The 20,134-nt window shown below is 42.2% G+C and overlaps 1 protein-coding gene across 1 annotated transcript in view; it reads left to right on the plus strand.

The window, feature by feature from the left end:
• Positions 1 to 4,254: 4,254 nt before the first annotated feature.
• EDC3 (enhancer of mRNA decapping 3) overlaps positions 4,255 to 20,134 on the plus strand; it is a 47,524-nt gene continuing 31,644 nt past the window's right edge. The window contains exons 1-2 of the mRNA XM_045899712.3: positions 4,255 to 4,412; positions 17,069 to 17,250. Of these exons, the coding sequence (XP_045755668.1) occupies positions 17,087 to 17,250 (164 nt within the window). The 5' untranslated portion in view covers positions 4,255 to 4,412; positions 17,069 to 17,086. The remainder of the gene's footprint in view (positions 4,413 to 17,068; positions 17,251 to 20,134) is intronic.

A 20,134-nucleotide genomic window follows, 5' to 3' on the forward strand; every position in this document is an offset into this window, starting at 1 on the left:
GTGTTATCTCTGTTGCAATTTTATTTTTTTTAAAGATTTTATTTATTTATATGATAGAGAGTGAGCAAGCACAAGTAGGTAGAGCGGCAGGCAGAGGGAGAGGAGAAGCAGGCTCCCCTCTGAGCAGAGAGCCCGATGCAGGGCTCCATCCCAGAAACTGAGCCGAAGGCAGACGCTTAACCAACTGAGCCACACAGGCGCTTCTCTGTTGCAGTTTTAGTAAAAAGATGACTAAAATCATGATTAATGGTCTGTCTCAAAATTTTCATGGGTAATTGTTAAGATAGCTTTCAAAGTCTTTGGTAACCTGAAACTTTAAAATTTTGCTTGGATGATAAATTGGATTGAATTCATTGGACATCTAGGTCTTTTACAAATAGGATAAAGTGCTAAAGCATTGATTACTGGATGTAGGTTTGTGCTTTTGACTTTTTTTTTTAAGATTTTATTTATTTATTTGACAGAGAGAGACACAGCAAGAGAGGGAACACAAGCAGGGGGAGTGGGAGAGGGAGAAGCAGGCTTCCTCGCTGAGCAGGGAGCGCCCGATACGGGGCTCGGTCCCAGGACCCTGGGATCATGACCTGAGCCTAATCAGACGCTTAACGACTGAGCCACCCAGGCACCCCAGCTTTTGACTTCTTATTGCAAATAAACTAAGGATATTTAAGTCTGTTGGTAAATCTGCTTTGTGCCTAATAGATTCATAAAATTGCCATCTAAAGAATTCTGGTGTGACAGTTCACAATTGGTTACTACTTAGTTTTCACAGGAGACTAAGGTCTCTAAGAGTTAAAATTCTGCTAAATATAATTAAGACTGATGGAAATAAGGGAAACATTGTTAAATAATAAGCCTTAAGTTGTATTGCTTGGGTAAAAGCTCTAATTATTCTAGAGATGATATGCAGTTCCTAAAGTTTTAATGTGTTCTGGTATAAGGCCATTACTTAATATTCTGATTACTTAAGTGTTGTGTGTCACAGAAATAACCAGATTTCCTTGCCAGCTATGTTGTATTGTTACCTCTCATCAAATCTTTAACCCTGTCCATTTTTGCAAAACGTGTTTCATCTCAAGGGGATTCATAAAAAGGGCTTTTGACAAATACAGGTTTTTTTTTTTTTTTTTTAAAGATTTTATTTATTTATTTGAGAGAGAGAGAGCATGAGAGGGGGGAGGGTCGGGAGGGTCAGAGGGAGAAGCAGACTCCCTGCCGAGCAGGGAGCCCGATGTGGGACTCGATCCAGGGACTCCAGGATCATGACCTGAGCCGAAGGCAGTCGCTTAACCAACTGAGCCACCCAGGCGCCCCCAAATACAGGTTTTTATTATCTTTAAGATCATAAAATTGAAATGGGTAAGAATTTCCAGAACCAGCTAAGCTGAGGATGATTATAGTTTGACTCTGGTTTAAAACATTGGTTCTCTAATATTTATTCTTCCAGACTAAGGAAACTTTCTCTTAAGACATCAATGATATACAGAAATAATAATAAAATAAATTAAAGCCTTTAACTTTTCTATCTGAACCCTCTGAAATTCAAAGGATCTCCATAAGTATTCCTTCTTTCATCAAGTACAGTCATTTGCATAAGTTCATTAAGAATCTGTTCTTCTTGGGCACCTAGGTGGCTCAGTGGGTTAAGCCTGTCTTCGGCTCAGGTCATGATCCCTGGGATCGAGTCCCGCGTCTGACTCCCTGCTCAGGGGGAGTCTGCTTCTTCCTCCACCCCCACCCCTGTTCGTGATCTCTCTCTCTCACTCTTTCAAATAAATAAAAATCTTAAAAAAAAAAAAAAAAAGAATCCGTTCTCCTTGTAAGAGGACACCATGGGAAACATTGGTTATTCTACCAAGACTTTGACAGGAATGTCATATTTGAGAGACTTGCATAGACTCATATATGACCATACAGCTTTTTTTTTTTTTTTTAAGATTTTATTTATTTTTTAGAGAGCAAGCAAGAGAGAAACAGCACGAGAGGGGAGAGGGTCAGAGGGAGAAGCAGGCTCCCCGCTGAGCCGGGAGCCCGATGTGGGACTCGATCCCACGACCCTGGGATCATGACCTGAGCCGAAGGAAGACGCTTAACCATCTGAGCCACCCATGCACCCATGACCATACAGCTTTAAGGAACTAAGGTTGACTTTATGAAGCATGGAGCCAATAGAGTCCCTTGTAAATGTTGGCCTGATACCTTGCTTACAGAGTTCCCAGCAGCCCTACCAGGTGAATAGAGAATGTTACTTCGTGGAAGGTGCAGGACCCTCAGGATATACTGGGGACCCTGAGAAGAGGAATTTGTCTAGATATCCAGGTATGCCTAGCAAGCACTTGGCTTGGTTTCCGGCCCAGAGAAGCTACTAAAAGTTCAACTTAGAGATTCCTTATAAAAAGTTCCAGGAAAGATTTAATTTTATTTATTTATTTATTTTAAAGATTTTATTTATTTGAAAGAGAGAGTGCGAGAGAGAGCGAGCAAGCATGAGTGGGGGGCAGAGGGAGAGGGGGAAGCGGTCTCCCCGTTAAGCAGGGAGCCCGATGTGGGGGCTCCTGGGATCATGGGATCCTGGGATCATGACCAGAGCTGAAGGCAGACGCTTAACCGACTGAGCCACCCAGTCTCCTGGCAAAGCAGATTTTAAAACATCTATATGATCAATCACTTCTTGCTGAGCTTATATAAATCATTAGGCCAAATCTGTTAAAATTGGACTTATTTCACAATGAATTAGTCCTGATTTGGCTATCTCTGATTAAAAAAAAATGTTTCAATAACACATCTTTGTAGATACTCAATCTTAAGCATTGAGACTCAGGAAAACTGGAATGGGGATTGCCCCAAAACAACCAGTAGGATTAAGTCCTTTTGAGTTAGTATATGGAAAACGTTTTCTCACTGTAGACCTATCAAAAGATGGAGAATATAATGCTCTGTTAAATTATTCACTTGAGGCCGGGTTAACTCATAAATCTCTAAATGAATATGCAAACCATATCCTCCCTAAACTTGATCTTACAGTCACTAGCAACCCACCCCATGTAAACCCTGGAGACAGTTTATTTAAAGGATTGTGATGAGGGAACAGAAGGCAAGCTGAGGACAAAGCAGAAGCTGACCACCCCCCAGCCCCCCACATGGGATATATATGACATTCCTCAGACACTCCTGGCTGCCCTATAGCTAAAGAAAAACAAATATTGTAGAGATCACAATCCTGCAAGAAAGGAGTCTCCCTCAGTTTAGAAATGTCTTAGCAATATACAAGAACAAAGCAGTTCTATCAATAACCTAGCTTCCAGAAAGAAATGTAGATAGAATTAAATGCCTTTAGAACCTGCAGCCCATTGACAAGATACTTGAAGCAGACAGAGTGTAAAGTTCCTCCAGGAAGCTCCCAACTATCTCAATGTTAATGCCTTGCTAGAAGGAAATAAAAAACAACCCTTAATTTGACAATGGCAAGGCCTCTGGTATATTGTAGGTCCTGTTTAGCATATGAAAGTTCTTTTGAAATCCTCCCTTTTCCTTACTTCCCCTAAGTCCCAGGTATAAAATCAGCCACCCCCCACAACCCTGGGACAGCAGCTCTTTCTGCCCTCGGGTGCTGAACCACCATTTTGCACCAGACTCTCAAGAATTCTGTCTTGGTCGTGGGCTCCGGACTCCAGCCCACCGAACCTTACCTATATTCCAAAACCATCAGGAGGCTCTAAAATGCCCCAAGGAGAGTGGCACTTTCCCTTGTACCAAGTAGCAGGGTGTGTGTGTGTATGGGGGGCGGAGGCCGAATGCAAATACAGAATGGCTTAGCGCTAAATCCAAAACGAGAGGAAGCTGATACACTCTTAAGATTAACCACGAAGGGAATTTAATCCCTCGAGGGGGGCCTACTTATTGCTTCCCACAGCTGCAACTAATCGAGGATGGGGTCCACGTCACCAGGCACTCTCCAAAGTCCTCCGGTCTTCATCAGCGATAAGCCCAAGGGGTCTGGAGGGAAAGCGGGGACATTTCATCAGGACTGCGCGGGAGAGTGGAGTCCCCCAGGTGTCTGGGCGGGAGAGTAGAGCAGGACCCCTACTCCAACCAGGCCTCTACCCAACAAAAGTAGGCGGGGCTCACAAAGTGGGCGCCCAGGCCGGGTTCAGGAAGGCTGAGCGCCTGCCCTCGCCGCGCTCTCGCAAGCTCTCAGATTTCCCGGGCGCTCTGCTTGCCAACAGCCTGCCGTCTGGTTTCCAAGGCGTCGCGCCGGAAGTGACCTCACGACGGTGGCGTGGAGTCGCGGGGCGCTTCCGGCCGCGGCGTGGGGGTGGGTGTGGAGAAGCCCCTCAGCCTCCGGGTCTTCTCCTGTTGCGGGGTCGACGTGGCGAGGTGTGCGGAGGAGGCGGCGGCCAGACGGCGTGGAGGTGGGAACGAGGGGGCCGTTGGGCTGTGGGCGCTGGCGGGAGGGGGCTTCCGGGGTTGCCAGACGCATTTGCTTTTAGGCTTCGGGTTCCAGGCCTTGTAGACTTTTATCGAGGCGGGCGCGAGCTCGGGGCCAGGCCCTAGGGGTTTCCTCAGGGGGTATGGTTTGAGGTGGAAGACTGAAGGCAGCAGGATTCTAAATAGCCTGGGAATCGTGTGAGGTGTGAGGCATGAGCGGCCTAGGCTCTTGGTTTCGCCTCGTTGATGGCCGCTGCAGCTCGCCCGCTCTTTGCTCTTTGCCTCAGTGTCCTTTCGCACAATGGAGTAGGGTGGCATGGAACAGCTCGGGTGCCACATCTGTGACCGATGTAGCCTGCGGGTAGACGTGAACTGGGGTCTGAGAGGGAAGGTTGGTTGAGAAATAATGATACCTGCCAGGGCGCAGCTTCTTGATTCTTTCCAGCTGTAGGTATAAGTCTGAGCTTCTTTAAGTGCTCTTTGTATGATTGAATTTATGAATTGAATTTATCAGTAGTTGGCTTGGTTTTTTTTTTTTTTTTTAAAGATTTTATTTATTTATTTGAGAGAGAGAGTGAGAGAGAGAAAGAGCACAAGAGGGGGGAGCGGGAGAGGGAGAAGCAGACCCCCCGCCGAGCAGGGAGCCCGATGCGGGACTCGATCCCGGGACTCCAGGATCATGACCTGAGCCGAAGGCAGTCGCTTAACCAACTGAGCCACCCAGGTGCCCCAGTAGTTGGCTTGTTGAGTGGTTCAAGTGTTTTGGCGTGTCCTCGCCCATTGGTTTTCAGGGAATCTCCCAATTCCAGAGCTAGGAGGAGTCCTAACAGTTCTCTCCTGTGGTTACGGATGAGGAATCAGAATGGTTTTTGTTCTCTTCCCTAGCCACAGACTAAACTGATTTCAGTCAACTGTCAAATACAGGTCTTACTACCATCAGAACATAAATGACTATCTCTGAGCAGGTTAGTATTTCAACTGGAAACCTCAGATGGATTCTAGGCCTTTTTTAAATGATTGGCAGATTAGGTGTACCGAGTTCAAAATTTCTGTTGGTTTCTCTGCATGAAATGAAGATGGCTACAAATAACTTTTGATTACTAAGAATTTTTTTGGTGGAGCTTCCTTGTGGGGGCGGGGCTGTGGGACTAGCAAAGTGTGTTTTAAACTTTGTTTGACCTGAGACCCACAGTTAGATACATTTACATTATGACTTAATGTGCTCCCAGCATGCACAGAGTACACACATACAGCCCAAAAGTTTACCCTTTCTGCATATGATGCCCTTTGACATTTTCTGTATCATTAAAAGAAAAAAAGTTGATTGCAGCTCACTAAATTGACGGCTAATATGACCGCTAAAGACCTGTAGTTTGAAAAACAATGGGCTAGGGGCGCCTGGGTGGCTCAGTCGTGAAGCGTCTGCCTTCGGCTCAGGTCATGATCCCAGGGTCCTGGGATCGAGCCCCACATTGGGCTCCATGCTCCGCAGGAAACCTGCTTCTCCCTCTCCCACTCCCACTGCTTGTGTTCCCTCTCTCACTGTGTCTGTCTCTGTCAAATAAATAAATAAAATCTTTAAAAACAAAACAAAAAAACTTTGCTGAAAAACAATGGGCTAGAAAATGTTTAAGATAATTTGTAATTCCTGAGATGCTGTAACTAACGTAAAGTGAAAAATGTGTCCTTTTCCTATCCTTAATAGCCAGAGGAGCAGGGGTGCTAGAGTTATAAACAATGCGAGAACAACAGGACAGGACATTCACATTGTCAAAGGAATATAGTGATAGTGTGTCAGAATTTTAGCAAGACATTTGTTAAGTCTTTTATGATGACCTGGTGGGTGAGATAGGGGAATTTGCCAGATTGTGGTAAAATTAGATGGAATCCTGGTTTTGAACATCAGGGTCTGGAGGGGTTTGATTTATGGATACAGCTTAGAGTTGGGATTCTGGTGGGTTGAAGCTGTATCACTTTCTTTATATACAGTGTGTATTTTAAAGCCTTATCTGGAAGGTGTGCTTATCAGATTTGTTACCTTTATGAAGTGAAGAGAGAAAATATCATCTGGTTAATTGCAAGATTTGTCCAATGCAGTTTAATGAAATGGAAGGGTCATATACATGTGAGAAATTTCAGTTGGGTCCAAAAAGTGCAATTATACTAGTTGATGAAGGTAGAGATGTGACTTAGAAGGGGTTCAAGTGGAGTCTCAATTCATCTGAATCAGTGATGTGGTTAGAACTGAGGTGACCTGTGGTAGTAGATTAGATTAGGAGAATATAGAATCTAGAAGAAGAAGGTTGACCCCAGCCCTGGTTGGTTCCATCCTGGAGTATTAGGTTTATGTCTGGGTATGCTACAAGAGTAAATTAATTTGGGGGTAGAAGTTAAAAGGAGTTGGAATTTGTCAAATTTTCAAAAATAATTTTTTATTGGCTGTCTGAAGATATGGTGGAGTTGCTTTGGCATGAATGATTCTTTTTCCCTTGTTACTCAGGTCTTAAAACATTTTTTAGTGTTTAGAACATTAGAAAATCTATGTATCTCTTACACATTAAGTTGGCATTTGAAATTTTTTCATCATAAATTTGAGTAGTTTAAATAGTTTAGGATGTAATTTTTGACGTGTAAATATTGACTTTAAAAAAAATAAATACAAAGGATGCCTGTGTGGCTCAGTTGGTTAAGTGTCTGCCTTCGTCTCAAGTCATGATCCCAGGGTCCTGGGATCGAGCCCCGTGTCGGGCTCCCTGCTTGGTGGGGAGCCTGCTTCTCCCTCTCCCTCTTACTTCTCCCCCTGCTTGTGCTTGTGTGCTCTTCTATCTCTGTCAAATAAAAAAAAATAAAATGTTAAAATAAAAATAAATAATAAATACAAAGTTATCTAAATACACAATTCACTGTTTTTATTTAATTTTATTTTTTAAGTAGCTCCATACCCAATGTGGGGCTTGAACTCACAACCCCAAGATCCAGAGCCACATGCTCTACTGACTGAGTCAGCCAGGTGCCCCTTGATGTTTTTAAAATGTACAAATGACCTTTTCTATATTAAAAAAAAAAACAAACCCTCTAAGATATATATAAGATATGTGTAAATGGTGTATTACATTGCTTGAATTTTGGATGTTAAACCAATCTTGTGTTCCTGGATTGAACCCCACTTAGTCATGGTGTATATGTTTTTTATATGTTGCTGAATGTAGTTTGCTAATATTTTGTTTAGGATTCTCATGTCTGTGTTCCTGAGGGATACTGAAGTTTTCTTGTGACGTCTTTGGCTTTAGTATCAGAGTGATAGTACCTTCATAAAATGAGTTTGGAAATGTTTCTCTTTTGTTTTCTGAAAGAGTTTGTGTAGCATTTTTTATTTTTCTATATATTTGATAGAATTTACCAGTGAAGTCTTCTGGGCCTGGGCTTTTCTTTATGGGAAGATTTTTAATTACTAATCCAGTTTTTTTTTTTTTTTAAGATTTTATTTATTTGACAGACACAGCGAGAGAGGGAACACAAGTAGGGGGAGTGGGAGAGGGAGAAGCAGGCTTCCCACTGAGCAGGGAGACCGATGGCGGCCGGATCCCAAGACCCTGGGATCATGACCAGAGCCGAAGGCAGACGCTTAACGACTGAGCCACCTGGGCACCCCACTTTTTTTTTTTTTTAAGATTTTATTTATTTGACAGAGAGAGAGTGAGAGGGAAGCACTAGCAGGCGCACAAGCAGGGGGAGCGACAGGCAGAGGGAGAGAGAGAAGCAGGCTCCCTGTGGAGCAGGGAGCCCGGTGTGGGGCTCAATCCCGGGACCCCAGGATCACGACCTGAGCTGAAGGCAGATGCTCAACCAACTGAGCCATTCAGGCACCCCAGTTTTTTTTTTTATTATTTATTTGAGAGAGAGAAAGTACGTGCATAGGGGGAGGGCAGAGAGAATCTCAGGCAGGCTCCTGAGCGAAGAGCTGGAAGGGGCCCCATCCCATGACCCTGAGATCATGACTTGAGCTGACATCAAGAGCCAGAGGCTTAAATGACTGAGCCACCCAGGTGCCCCACTTTTTTTTTTTTTTTAAAGATTTTATTTATTTATTTATTTAGAGCACAAGCAGGGGGAGCAGCAGAGGGAGAGGGAGAAGCAGGCTCTCCGCTGAGCAGGGAACCAGATTCGGGGCTGGATCCCAGGTGCCTGGGATCATGACCTGAGCCGAAGGCAGATGCTTAACCGACTGAGCCACCCAGGCACCCCCCCTTTTCTTTTTAAAGTTTATTTATAATCTCTACACCAACATGGGGACCTCAAGATCTAGAGTCACATGCTCTACCCACTGAGCCAGCAAGGCACCCCACTAATTCAGTTTCTTTACTTGGTATAGGTCTATACAGACTTTCTGTTCTTGAGTCACTTTTGGTAATTTGCATTATTCTGGGGATTTGTCTATTTCGTATTTTTCCTTTTTTTTTTTTTAAGATTTATTTATTTTAGAGAGTGTGAGAATGCAGGAATGGGAGAGGGAAAGAGAATCTCAAGTGGACTCCATGCTGAGCTCGGGGCTCTATCTCACAACCCCAGCCAAAATCAGGCTTCTAAGGCTCAACCGACTGAGCCACTTCCAATGTGGTTGTGTTCTTCTAAACCTTGATTGGTAGTGAGTCCTATTTGGCCCAGGGGCTGTAGTTTTCAGACTCATGTCCTAAAATAATACATTTTATGGTTGAAAATGTTTTATTGATAATCCAATTATGTGGGCTGATCGGGTTTATGAAAGACTGGAAATTGATTCCTTTGCTTGTTCCTTGAGAGGGAACACATGCAGGGGGAGTGGGCGAGGGAGAAGCAGGCTTCCTGCAGAGCAGGGAGCCCGATGCGGGGCTCGATCCCAGGACCCTGGGATCATGACCTGAGCTGAAGGCAGACGCTTAACGGCTGAGCCACCCAGGCGCCCCTGTAGTTGCATTTTTGTAGTTTTGTTTGGGTAAGAATGGAAGTGGCCTTCACGCTATGATTTTCTAGGGCCATAACTCAAGTTGCTTATCTGGCCAATATTTCTGCTAAAAGGAGACGTTTGAAATAAAATTTACTAATGATAGAAACTATATAGATTATCTCATTTAATCTCCACAGTAGTTCTCTGAGGTGGTGGTATAATTGGTATAATAGCCATTTTATAGTTGAGACAGTTGAGACTCAGGATAATTTGCCCAGGTCAGTGCTGGTAAATGGTGAAGTCCAGAAGTGAACCTGGGCCTGTGATGTTTGACTTCAGAAGTCCATGCCCTTTTCACTGTGCTGCTTTTTATGGAAGATCTGGAATTAGTACTAAGATTGTACTAGATGTTTTTTTTTTAAGATCTCTGCCATTCCCAAGATTTTGATTAAACAGCTTTCCAGATAAATGTGTGGAAAAATATGTCTGTAACTAACCACTTATCTCCCGCTGGTAATTATAACTGTCCTTAGTGGACCAGAGCTGTTCCTTGGATCTGAATGGTGTGAGTTCTGTCTGATGTGGCAGATGAAATGGAAGTTGATTGGTCGGTAATTGGCAAGTTGTTCATTTGTAGTTTATGAATTATTTTGGCTACTGCCTCAGTTGCATCATGGGTGGAAGATCATTTAGGGCTGACTGTTATCTAAAGGCTTCTTATGAGGGAAGTGATACAGAAAAGTCTCATCCTTAATGTGGAAAGAGTGATAGTTTAGCATTTGAGCAAAGTAGTCCATACATACTCTAGGACTTCCTGTGTAATATGGCCAGCATAAATGGGTACATTTGTTCCCCACAAAGACAAATACAAAAATGTTTAATCTTTATTCATGATAGCCCCCCAAACTGGAAATAACCCAACTATCAACAGTAGGATGGGTTTATACATTGAGGCATAGTTATAGAATACTATGTAGCCATGAGAAAGAATGAACTATTGCTACAGGCAGCAATAAGGATGAATCTCACAGGTATAATATTGAGCAAAAGAAGCCAAACATTTTATTTTATTTATTTATTTTTAAAAGATTTTATTTATTTATTTGACGGAGAGATACACAGCGAGAGAGGGAACACATGCAGGGGGAGTGGGCGAGGGAGAAGCAGGCTTCTCGCTGAGCAGGGAGCCCGATGTGGGGCTTGATCCCAAGACCCTGGGATCATGACCTGAGCTGAAGGCAGACGCTTAACGACTGAGCCACCCAGGCGCCTCAAGAAGCCAAATATTTTATTTATTTATTTATTTATTTATTTTTAAAGATTTTATTTATTTATTTGAGAGAGAGAGAATGAGAGACAGAGAGCATGAGAGGGAGGAGGGTCAGAGGGAGAAGCAGACCCCCCGCTGAGCAGGGAGCCCGATGTGGGACTCGATCCTGGGACTCCAGGATCATGACCTGAGCCGAAGGCAGTCGCTTAACCAACTGAGCCACCCAGGCGCCCCAGAAGCCAAATATTTTAAAAGAGAACCTTTATGATTCCATTTACATGAAGTTCAAAAACAGGCTAAACTAATCTTTTGTGTTAGATATCAGAATAATGGCTACTTTTGTGGGCACAGTGAAACCTTTTGGGGTGTTTGAAATAGTCTATGTCTTGATTTAGGTGGTGGTTATGTGGGTGAATTAGTATGCAAAAAATTCATTCAGCTGTACACTTAAAATATGTAGACTTACTATATATATTATACCTTGATGGAAAAGTAGAAAGTAAAAGGCATCAAAGATTGGTCTCCTTGTGGCTCCTAGATCTCTGCTTCAGCTGTTGCTCTTCTTTTGACATGAAGGTGTTAGCCCTATAATTGATGAAGGCCCTTTCCTTAGTGTGTTCTTCTGATTAGGAGCCCAGGTGGTGGCACTCACTTGTTTTAGATTCACTGTTTTCAGTTAATAGAGGAATGTTCTTTATAGTTAAACCTTTTTGGTGAATTTTGAATAATGTATTAATGTTGTATTTTACATAGAGGGAAGTTTCTGATAATAAAAAGGGCAATTTGTTACATGTTGAGTAGTTACTTTTTATAAAGTTTCTATTGTAGAACTGGCAGTCCACATTTTGAAACTATTAAAAATTCTACTCAATTATTGGGGTGCCTGGGTGGCTCAGTCATTAAGTGCCTGCTTTCGGCTCAGGTTATGATCCCAGGGTCCTGGGATCGAGCCCCTCATTGGACTCCCTGCTCAGCAGGAAGCTTGCTTCTCCCTCTCCCAGCCCCCCGCTTGTGTTCGCTCTCTCACTGTGTCTCTCTCTGTCAAATAAATAAAGTCCTTAAAAAAATTCTACTCAATTATTAACAATATAAACTTAAATGTACATCAGTGTCTTTTTAAATTATAGTTGATGTACAATGTTATATTGCACGTGTACAACACAGTGATTTGACAATTCTGTACATTACACTATGCTCACCATACACTGTTGTTGAAATATTAATATCTTAAGATTTTATTTATTTTTTTTGACAGAGACGGCGAGAGAGGGAACACAAGCAGGGGGAGTGGGAGAGGGAGAAACAGGCTCCCCGCTAAGCGGGGAGCCCGATGTGCGGCTCGATCCCAGGACCCTGGGATCATGACCTGAGCCAAAGGCAGACATTTAACAACTGAGCCACCCAGGTGCCCCTGTTGTTACAATATATTTCCTATGTTGTACTTTTCATCCCTGTTATTTATTTTGTAAATGGAATTTTGTACCTCTTAATCCCCTTTACCTATTTTGCCCATCCTCCTAACCCCTGCCCCTTTGGCAACCACCCGTTCTCTATGATTCTTTTTCTGTTGGTTCATTTGTTTTGTCTTTTATATTCTACATGCAAGTGAAGTCATATGATATTTGTCTTTATCAGACTTATTTCCCATAGCAGAATGGCCTCTAGGTCCATCCATTTTGTCACAAATGGCAAGTTCTCATGCTTTTTGATGGCTGAGTAATATTCCAGTGGTTGTGTGTGTATACCACATCTTATATATTCATCTATCAGTGTGCACTTAGGTTTATTTCCATTTCTTGACTATTGTAAATAATGCTGCAATGAATATAGGGGCACATATATCTTTTCTTTTTAAAAATTTATTTATTTTGAGAGAGAGAAAAAAAGCACGAGCAGGGGGAGGGGCAGAGGGATAAGCAGGCTCCCCACTGAGCAGGGATCCTGGTGTGGGACTCCATCCCAGGACCCTGGGATCATGATCTGAGCCAGAGGCAGACACTTAACCAACAGAGCCACCCAGGCGCCCTGTGTGGTATTTCTACTTTTAATTTTTTAGGAATTTCCGTACTGTTTTCCACAGTGGTTGCACCAGTTTGCATCCCCACCAACTGCATGAGGGTTCCCTGTTCTCCATATTCTTTGTTGTTTCTTGTCTTTCTGATACTGGTTATTTTGACAGGTGTGAGGTGATACCTCATTGTAGTTTTGATTTGTATTTCCCTGATGATTAGTGATGTTGAATATCTTTTCATGTGTCAGCCATCTGTATGTCTTCTTTGGAAAAATGTCTATTCAGGTCCTTTGGCCATCTTTAATCAGATTATTTGTATTTGTTGTGTACGTTCTTTATATATTTTGGATATTAAACCCGTATTGGATATATCATTTGCAAATATCTTCTCCCATTAGTAGGTTGCCTTTTCCTTTTGTTGGTTTCCTTTCCTGTGCAAAAGCTTTTTATTTTGGTTCAACATCAGTGCCTTTTTTTTTCCTTCTTGAGAGAGCGAAAGCACCCACGAGTGCAGGGAGGGGCAGAGGGAGAGGGACAAGCAGACTCCCTGCTGAACATGGAACCTGACACAGGGTTCAATCCTCAGTCCCAGGACCCCAAGATCATGACCTGAGCCAAAGTCAGGCTTAACCGATTGAGCTACCCAGCTGCGCCTTAACATTAGTCTTTTTTTTTTTTAAAGATTTTATTTATTTGACAGAGAGAGACACAGTGAGAGAGGGAACACAAGTGGCGGGAGTGGGAGAGGGAGAAGCAGGGTTCCCGAGGAGCAGGGAGCCGGATGCGGGGCTCGATCCCACCATGACCTGAGCTGAAGGCAGACGCTTAACGACTGAGCCACCCAGGCGCCCCGCCTTAGCATTAGTCTTAAAGATAACGTGTTGAATGAGGAAGAAGTAAGTCTTTTTCACCTCTGATTAATTTCTGGTATTGAAAAAAATTCTTGTTATCACAGCTTTCATTCTGCATCTATCTAATACAAGCATCAGAGTAGGATTATGATGGAGTATAAATGATAGGAAAGGAAATTCATACTTTTGTGGTATTAAGTAGACAGAGTTTTGTTAGGACATGGGAAGTAAGCCTAAAGTGTGTGTATTTTGTGCCTTTTACCATTATCAGTGTTGTGGAAATTGTGTTGCATTGGAAATTCACCTGATTTCTTAAATTCTTAGATTGATAATTGTGGCAGCCAAGTGATGGGTATGTAGGGTTCATTATGCTGCTCTGTCTACATTTGTGTATGTTTGAAATTTTTTATAAAATGTAAAAAAAAAATCTTATGATTGAGCCTGCTAATACATTATTTTCTGTTCTGTCAGCATAGTTTTCTTTTTTTTTTTTAAGATTTTATTTATTTATTTGAGAGAGAGAATGAGAGAGAGAGAGAGCACATGAGAGGGGGGAGGGTCAGAGGGAGAAGCAGACCCCCTGCTGAGCAAGGAGCCTGATATGGGACTCGATCCTGGGACTCCAGGATCATGACCTGAGCCGAAGGCAGTCGCCTAACCAACTGAGCCACCCAGGCGCCCCCAGCATAGTTTTCTGATATTGCTTAGTTAGAGCACTGGAAAACAACCTGAGTTTTCTCTTTAGGTTTTTGTGTTTCTGATGGGTCATACTCTTTTTTTTTTTTTTTTAAGAGTGTTTTTTATTTTTCCTTCGTTAGACTCTATATTTTATGTAGGTATGTTTCTTTTTTTTAAAAATAATTTATTTGAGAGAGAGCCGAGTGAGCAGGAGGGGAGGAGGGGGGAGAGAGAGCGCAAGAGAGAGACTGAGTCTGCACTGAGCACAGAGCCCCATGTGGGGCTTGATCTCACAACCCCAAGATCATGACCTGAGCCAAAACCAAGAGTTGGAAGCTTAACCGACTGAGTCACCCAGGTGCCCCTTATGTAGGTGTATTTCTGAAATTGATATTTGAAAACAGCTTGAAATGCTATTCTGTTTTTTTATTTTTCATGGAGAATGCTAAGCAATAATTTCATTTTGTACTTAATATTGTATGTTATGTTTATATTCATGTGCTACTTCCTGACTTCCTTTGTGTGTAGGGCAGTGTTAGATTCCATATATATATATATATATATATATAAAGATTTTATTTATTTGAGAGAGAGAGAGAGCCTGCACAGGAGGGGAGCAGCAGGGAGAGGGAGAAGCAGGCTCCCCACTGAGCAGGGGAGCTCAGTCCCCCGATGGGTCTTGATCCCAGGACCCTGAGATCATGACCCGAGCTGAAGGCAGACGCTTAAGTGACTGAGCCACCCAGGCATCCCTAGATTCCATATCTTATATAGGATTATGCATAGAGTATGCTTAAAGGGTATTATGATTTTAGATCCATTTCCAAGAAGAGCTGCGACATTTAGATATAAATAGATACTCTAGATTTTCAGTGATTAACTTCTGTCAGATTTATTACATGTAATTCATTCATTGATTGGATAAATATTTGAGTTCCTTTTTCATTGTAGGCACTCTATTGGCTGAGCAAGACAAGGTTCCTTGCCCTCATGAAGCTTACATTTTAGTGGGGTGATATAACATAAACCGAAAAGATAATTCATATAGTGATGAATTTTGAGATCATAACAGAAGGTGAGGTGTTGAAGAGTGATGGGTAGTGACATTAGATTGGGGTAGCCAGGGAAGACCTCTTTGGGGTGGTGACATTTTAGCAGATACCAGAAAGAGATAGAATTAGCTATTCATAGAGTTTTGTTGTAGCATCTTTTGTTCCTTTTTGTTGTTGAGTAGCATTCTGTTGTATAATACCATAATTTGTTTATCTCTTCTCCTTGTTCCCACTTTTCCTGCTTTTGTGAATAAAGCTGCTGCGTACATTTGTGTACAAGTTCTTTTGTGAATATGTTTCCATTTTTCTTGGGTAAATCCTGGGGATGAAATTTTGGGTCCTAAGTGTGTGTTTAATATTATAAGAAACTGCTAAACTCTTTTCCAAAGTTGTATCATTTTACACTGTCAGCAGTGTCAGGGGGTTCCAGTTGCTCCACATCATCACACACATTTGGTATTACCTATCAGCCCTTTTAATTTTAAACCATTGTAGTGGGTGTAAAATGGTATCTTACGGTGTTTTCCCCAACTTAATGATTTTTTGTTGTTGTAAAATACATATAAAAGTTACCATTTTTAAGTGCACAGTTCAGTGGCATTGAGTACACTCACATTGTTATGCATTCATCACCACCATCCATCTCCAGAACTTTTTCAGGTTCCCAAACTGAAATTCTGTACCCATCAAACAATAATTTAGCTCCTCCCAGTTGTGGCAGCCACCTTCTACTTTCTGTCTCTGTGATTGAATAGTCTGTTGTGATAAGTAGTCTCTTGAGTACTCTAGGAACCTTATGCAAGTGGAATCATACATGATTTGTCCTTTCATGTCTGGCTTATTTATTTCACTTCTCATAATGTCTTCAGGATTCATCTATGCTGTAACATTATCAGGCATCTTTTTTTTTTTTTTTAAGATTTTATTTATTTACTTGACAGAGAGACAGTGAGAGAGGGAATACAAGCAGGGGGAGTGGGAGAGGGAGAAGCAGGCTTCCTGCGGAGCAGGGTGCCTGATGTGGGACTCGATCCCAGGACCCTGGGATCATGACCTGAGCCGAAGGCAGATGCTCAACCGACTGAGCCACCCAGGCACCCCTATCAGATATCTTTTTAAGACTGAATGATACTCCACTGTATGTGTTTACCACATTTTATCCATTCGTCCATCATAGACATTCGTCCATCATAGACATTTGAGTTGTCTGGTTGTGTTTTAATTTGCATTGCCCTGGTAATTAATGATGTTGAGCAGCCCTTCCTATGTTTATTGGTCATTCAGATAACTACTTTTGCTCATTTTTTTTTTTTAAAGATTTTATTTATTTATTTGAGAGAGAGAGAATGAGAGAGAGCACATGAGAGGGGGGAGGGTCAGAGGGAGAAGCAGACTCCCTGCCAAGCAGGGAGCCCGATGTGGGACTCGATCCAGGGACTCCAGGATCATGACCTGAGTTGAAGGCAGACGCTTAATTACTGAGCCACCCTGGCGCCCCTCAAATAAATCTTTAAAAAAAATAAAAAGATTAATATATTAGAGAGTGTGCAAGCACACAGGAGCGGGGGGAGGGGGGCAGGCAGGGAGGGATAGAGGGAGGAGAAAAAGAATCCCAAGCAGACTCCCAACTGAGTTCAGGGCCCTATCTCATGACCTGGGGTTCTATCCCACAACCCCGATATCATGACCTGAGCCGAAATCAAGAGTCAGATGCTTAATGGACTGAGCCACCCAGGCGCCCCCAGAATGTGTATTATTAAGCAACACCTGGTTCAGAGCCTGACATAATATATGCTGAATTTAATTAAAGGTTTGTCTGTTTCTCAAGATTTGCATGGCTCCTTCTCTCTACAGTGGTCTTACTTCAGAAACATGGCTACGGATTGGCTGGGCAGTATTGTGTCCATCAACTGTGGAGATAGCTTGGGGGTCTATCAGGGAAGAGTGTCCGCAGTGGATCAGATCAGCCAGACCATTTCTCTCACCCGGCCTTTCCACAATGGAGTGAAGTGCCTCGTGCCAGAAGTCACCTTCAGGTGAGTGTCCTGACTGATTTCTTCAAGTCTAGTCTGGTGGTTTGTGGAGCTTGAATCTAGGTCCAGTTGCCAATATTCTCTTACATAGGGCTGCTTTTGAGGAGTGTCTTGTCAGGGGTGAGATTTCTGCAGTCTTAACGCTTATAGTCTAGCTGCTGTTTCAGTATAGACTTTGTGTCCTAATTAGCTTTCAGCTAATGAACTAGGGTTGTGGAACCTTTTTCTTATCTTCGTCAAGCACTCAATATTCTTATTTAAATGGGTCAAATTCAGAATCATCTATTTTTTTAGGCTTTTATTATTTGTGTTTTCTTATATCTAAGGCCTTTGTTGATCTCCCCCCGCACACATAAACGTGTCTCTCTTTGTAGATTTGTATTATAATTTATCTTCAGAAGCGCACTGTTGCCAGTAGCTGATGTCCTTAGTTACAGGAACGTATGTTTCTTAGTGTTTGCGGATCTCAAGTTCAGTTGTCTTCATATCCGTCTTTTCACCAGTTTGTCACAAAATCTCCCATTTTTAGGTTAAAATGGCAACAACAACAACAAAACTGTCAGACAAGACTTTCTGAACAATACCTTCACTTAATCTTTTCTGTAGGAGTATCCATTATTAATGTCTTACCCCTTCTGAAGTCTCAATAGAAGGCGTAACCTCTGTGTTCAAGGCTACCCTTATCCCATATGCTTTATATACTATCCTTTTCTGTCTCCTTTGACACCGTTCTGTCTCTTTTGTGTCTTCATTTTCAACCTTCATACCTGTTTTCCTCTTCGCATTCTAACGTTCCCAGCCTTCCCCCACAGTTCACACCCTCCTACATACCCACACCCACCTACACACAGGCACACCCACACCCCCACACACCCACACACCCACACACCCTCCACAGCTTGCTTTTGCCATTAGGTGTTGCCCTGTCATTTCCCTTCTCTTTATACCAACAGTTCTTTTCAGAGCAGAATAGTCTGCTTTCATTCCCTTTGTGGCCTCATTCTCTAGTCCTTCCTTACCCCCACCGTTACTTTTTTCTAACTTTATCATCTTGTTGAACTAGCTCTTGCCAAAGTTATAAATGACCTAATAGACAAATTCAGTGGCAGTGTCTTAATGTTAACTTTATTCAGATGCTCCCTAAGTGTTGAAGTGCCCTCTTTAATTTCTCTGTCACCCCTTTGGGTCTTCTTTCCATGTATTCCTCCATTCCTTTACATCCCCCCGGCACCACATTCCTTTTCTTCTACTCACTTTTTAAGATTGGTTTATTCAAGTTTTATTTTTGATTCTTTTCTTAGTCTGTAATCTCTCTAGACCATTTCATGTGTACTTCTTACATTAATGAGACTCCAAATCTTTAAGACCCATTATCTGAACTCCAGACACTTATTTTGTCTATTGGCCATTTCCAGGTGGATATCCCAGAAAATATCTTATAAGATTTTCAAAGCTGAACTCATTATGTCCCCTGCAGGTTTCTTTTTCCAAAGATCTGCCCTTAATTGGTGGCTAATGACACCTTTCCAAGTTAGAAACTTAGAATCATTGTAAATCCTTCTTTCTCTTTGTTCCTCATGTTCAGTTAGTTGCCAAACCCTAGGGATTCCAAATTGTCTCTTGGGTTCATCCTCTTCCTTTGCATTGTCACTTGTCCTATTCATCCCCTCTTATTTCTTGCCTGGTCTCCTAACGGGTGTTCCTTCCTCTAGTTTTTCCACCTTCTCTACAGCCACCAGAAAAATCTAATGTGATTATGATCTAGCCCCCGATTACCTCCATACTTTACCTCCTGGTGGCCCTCCACAAGCATCTTTACTGTTAGTAACACAATGACTTGGCAGTTCCTCAAGTGGGCCACATTTTCTCAATCTCTGAGCCTTGGTCTGTGATGCCCCTCTCCCTGCTATACTCTGCAGGGCCAACTCTTACTTTCCCTCCCCACTTAGGCTTTGCTTAAATGTTTCATCCATCTCTGCCAAAGTAACTTACATATTTTGCTTTGGGGATCTCTGGTACCCTATACACACCTCTGTCATAGTATTTAACACTTTTGGTTGTCTACTTGTCTTTTCCACTGACCAGACTGTTCCTTTTTGGACATGTGTTGCTTTTCATCTCTATTTATTCCATTCCTAGCACAGGGCTTACCATATAGTAAGTATTGTATATACGCTCATTGAATGACAAAGTGTGTGAATGAATGAAAAAAAGAAAGCCATTGGGCATTCTGGAAATCTAAGATGCTGGTGATAGTTTTGTGATTAACAATAGGTCTCTTTAAGGCCAGTGCTGTGTCAGTTGACTGTTGGTGCCTGAGCCTTGTCTTTAAGTATTTTACCACCTTTCCTCATTTTTGTCTCTGATACTTCAATGAAATGGAGCCCTGCCATTAAGAGGTACAGATTTCCAGTTATAAGTAAGTAATAGGGATGTAAAGTACAGCATAAGGAATATAGTCATTAATATAAAATAACTTTATATGGTGACAGATGGTCACTAGACTTATTGTGGTGATCATTTCATGGTATATATAAATATCAGATGACTATGTATACCTGGATTTGTATATCAACTGTACTTCAGTTAGAAAAAAAAAATACAGCTCTGCAAAAGTGTAGCTGGTTGCTATTGATCCCAATTTCATCATTTTTATTATTGTTAGACATTTTGTGGTGTTTTTTTTTTTTTTTTACATTGCCTGTATTTTTAATGTGGTAAGATATCCATAACATAAAATTTACCTTTTTTTTTTTTTTAAAGATTTTATTTATTTAACAGAGAGAGAGAGACAGACAGAGGGGGAACACAAGCAGGGGAGTGGGAGGGGGAGAAGCAGGCTTCCTGCCAAGCAGGGAGCCCAATGCGGGGCTCGATCCCAGGATCA

The sequence above is a fragment of the Mirounga angustirostris genome, unplaced genomic scaffold, assembly GCF_029215605.1.
Source record: "Mirounga angustirostris isolate CCGP_5_RB_7025 unplaced genomic scaffold, mMirAng1.0.hap1 SCAF_9, whole genome shotgun sequence".
In the NCBI taxonomy this organism is placed as follows: Eukaryota; Metazoa; Chordata; class Mammalia; order Carnivora; family Phocidae; genus Mirounga; species Mirounga angustirostris.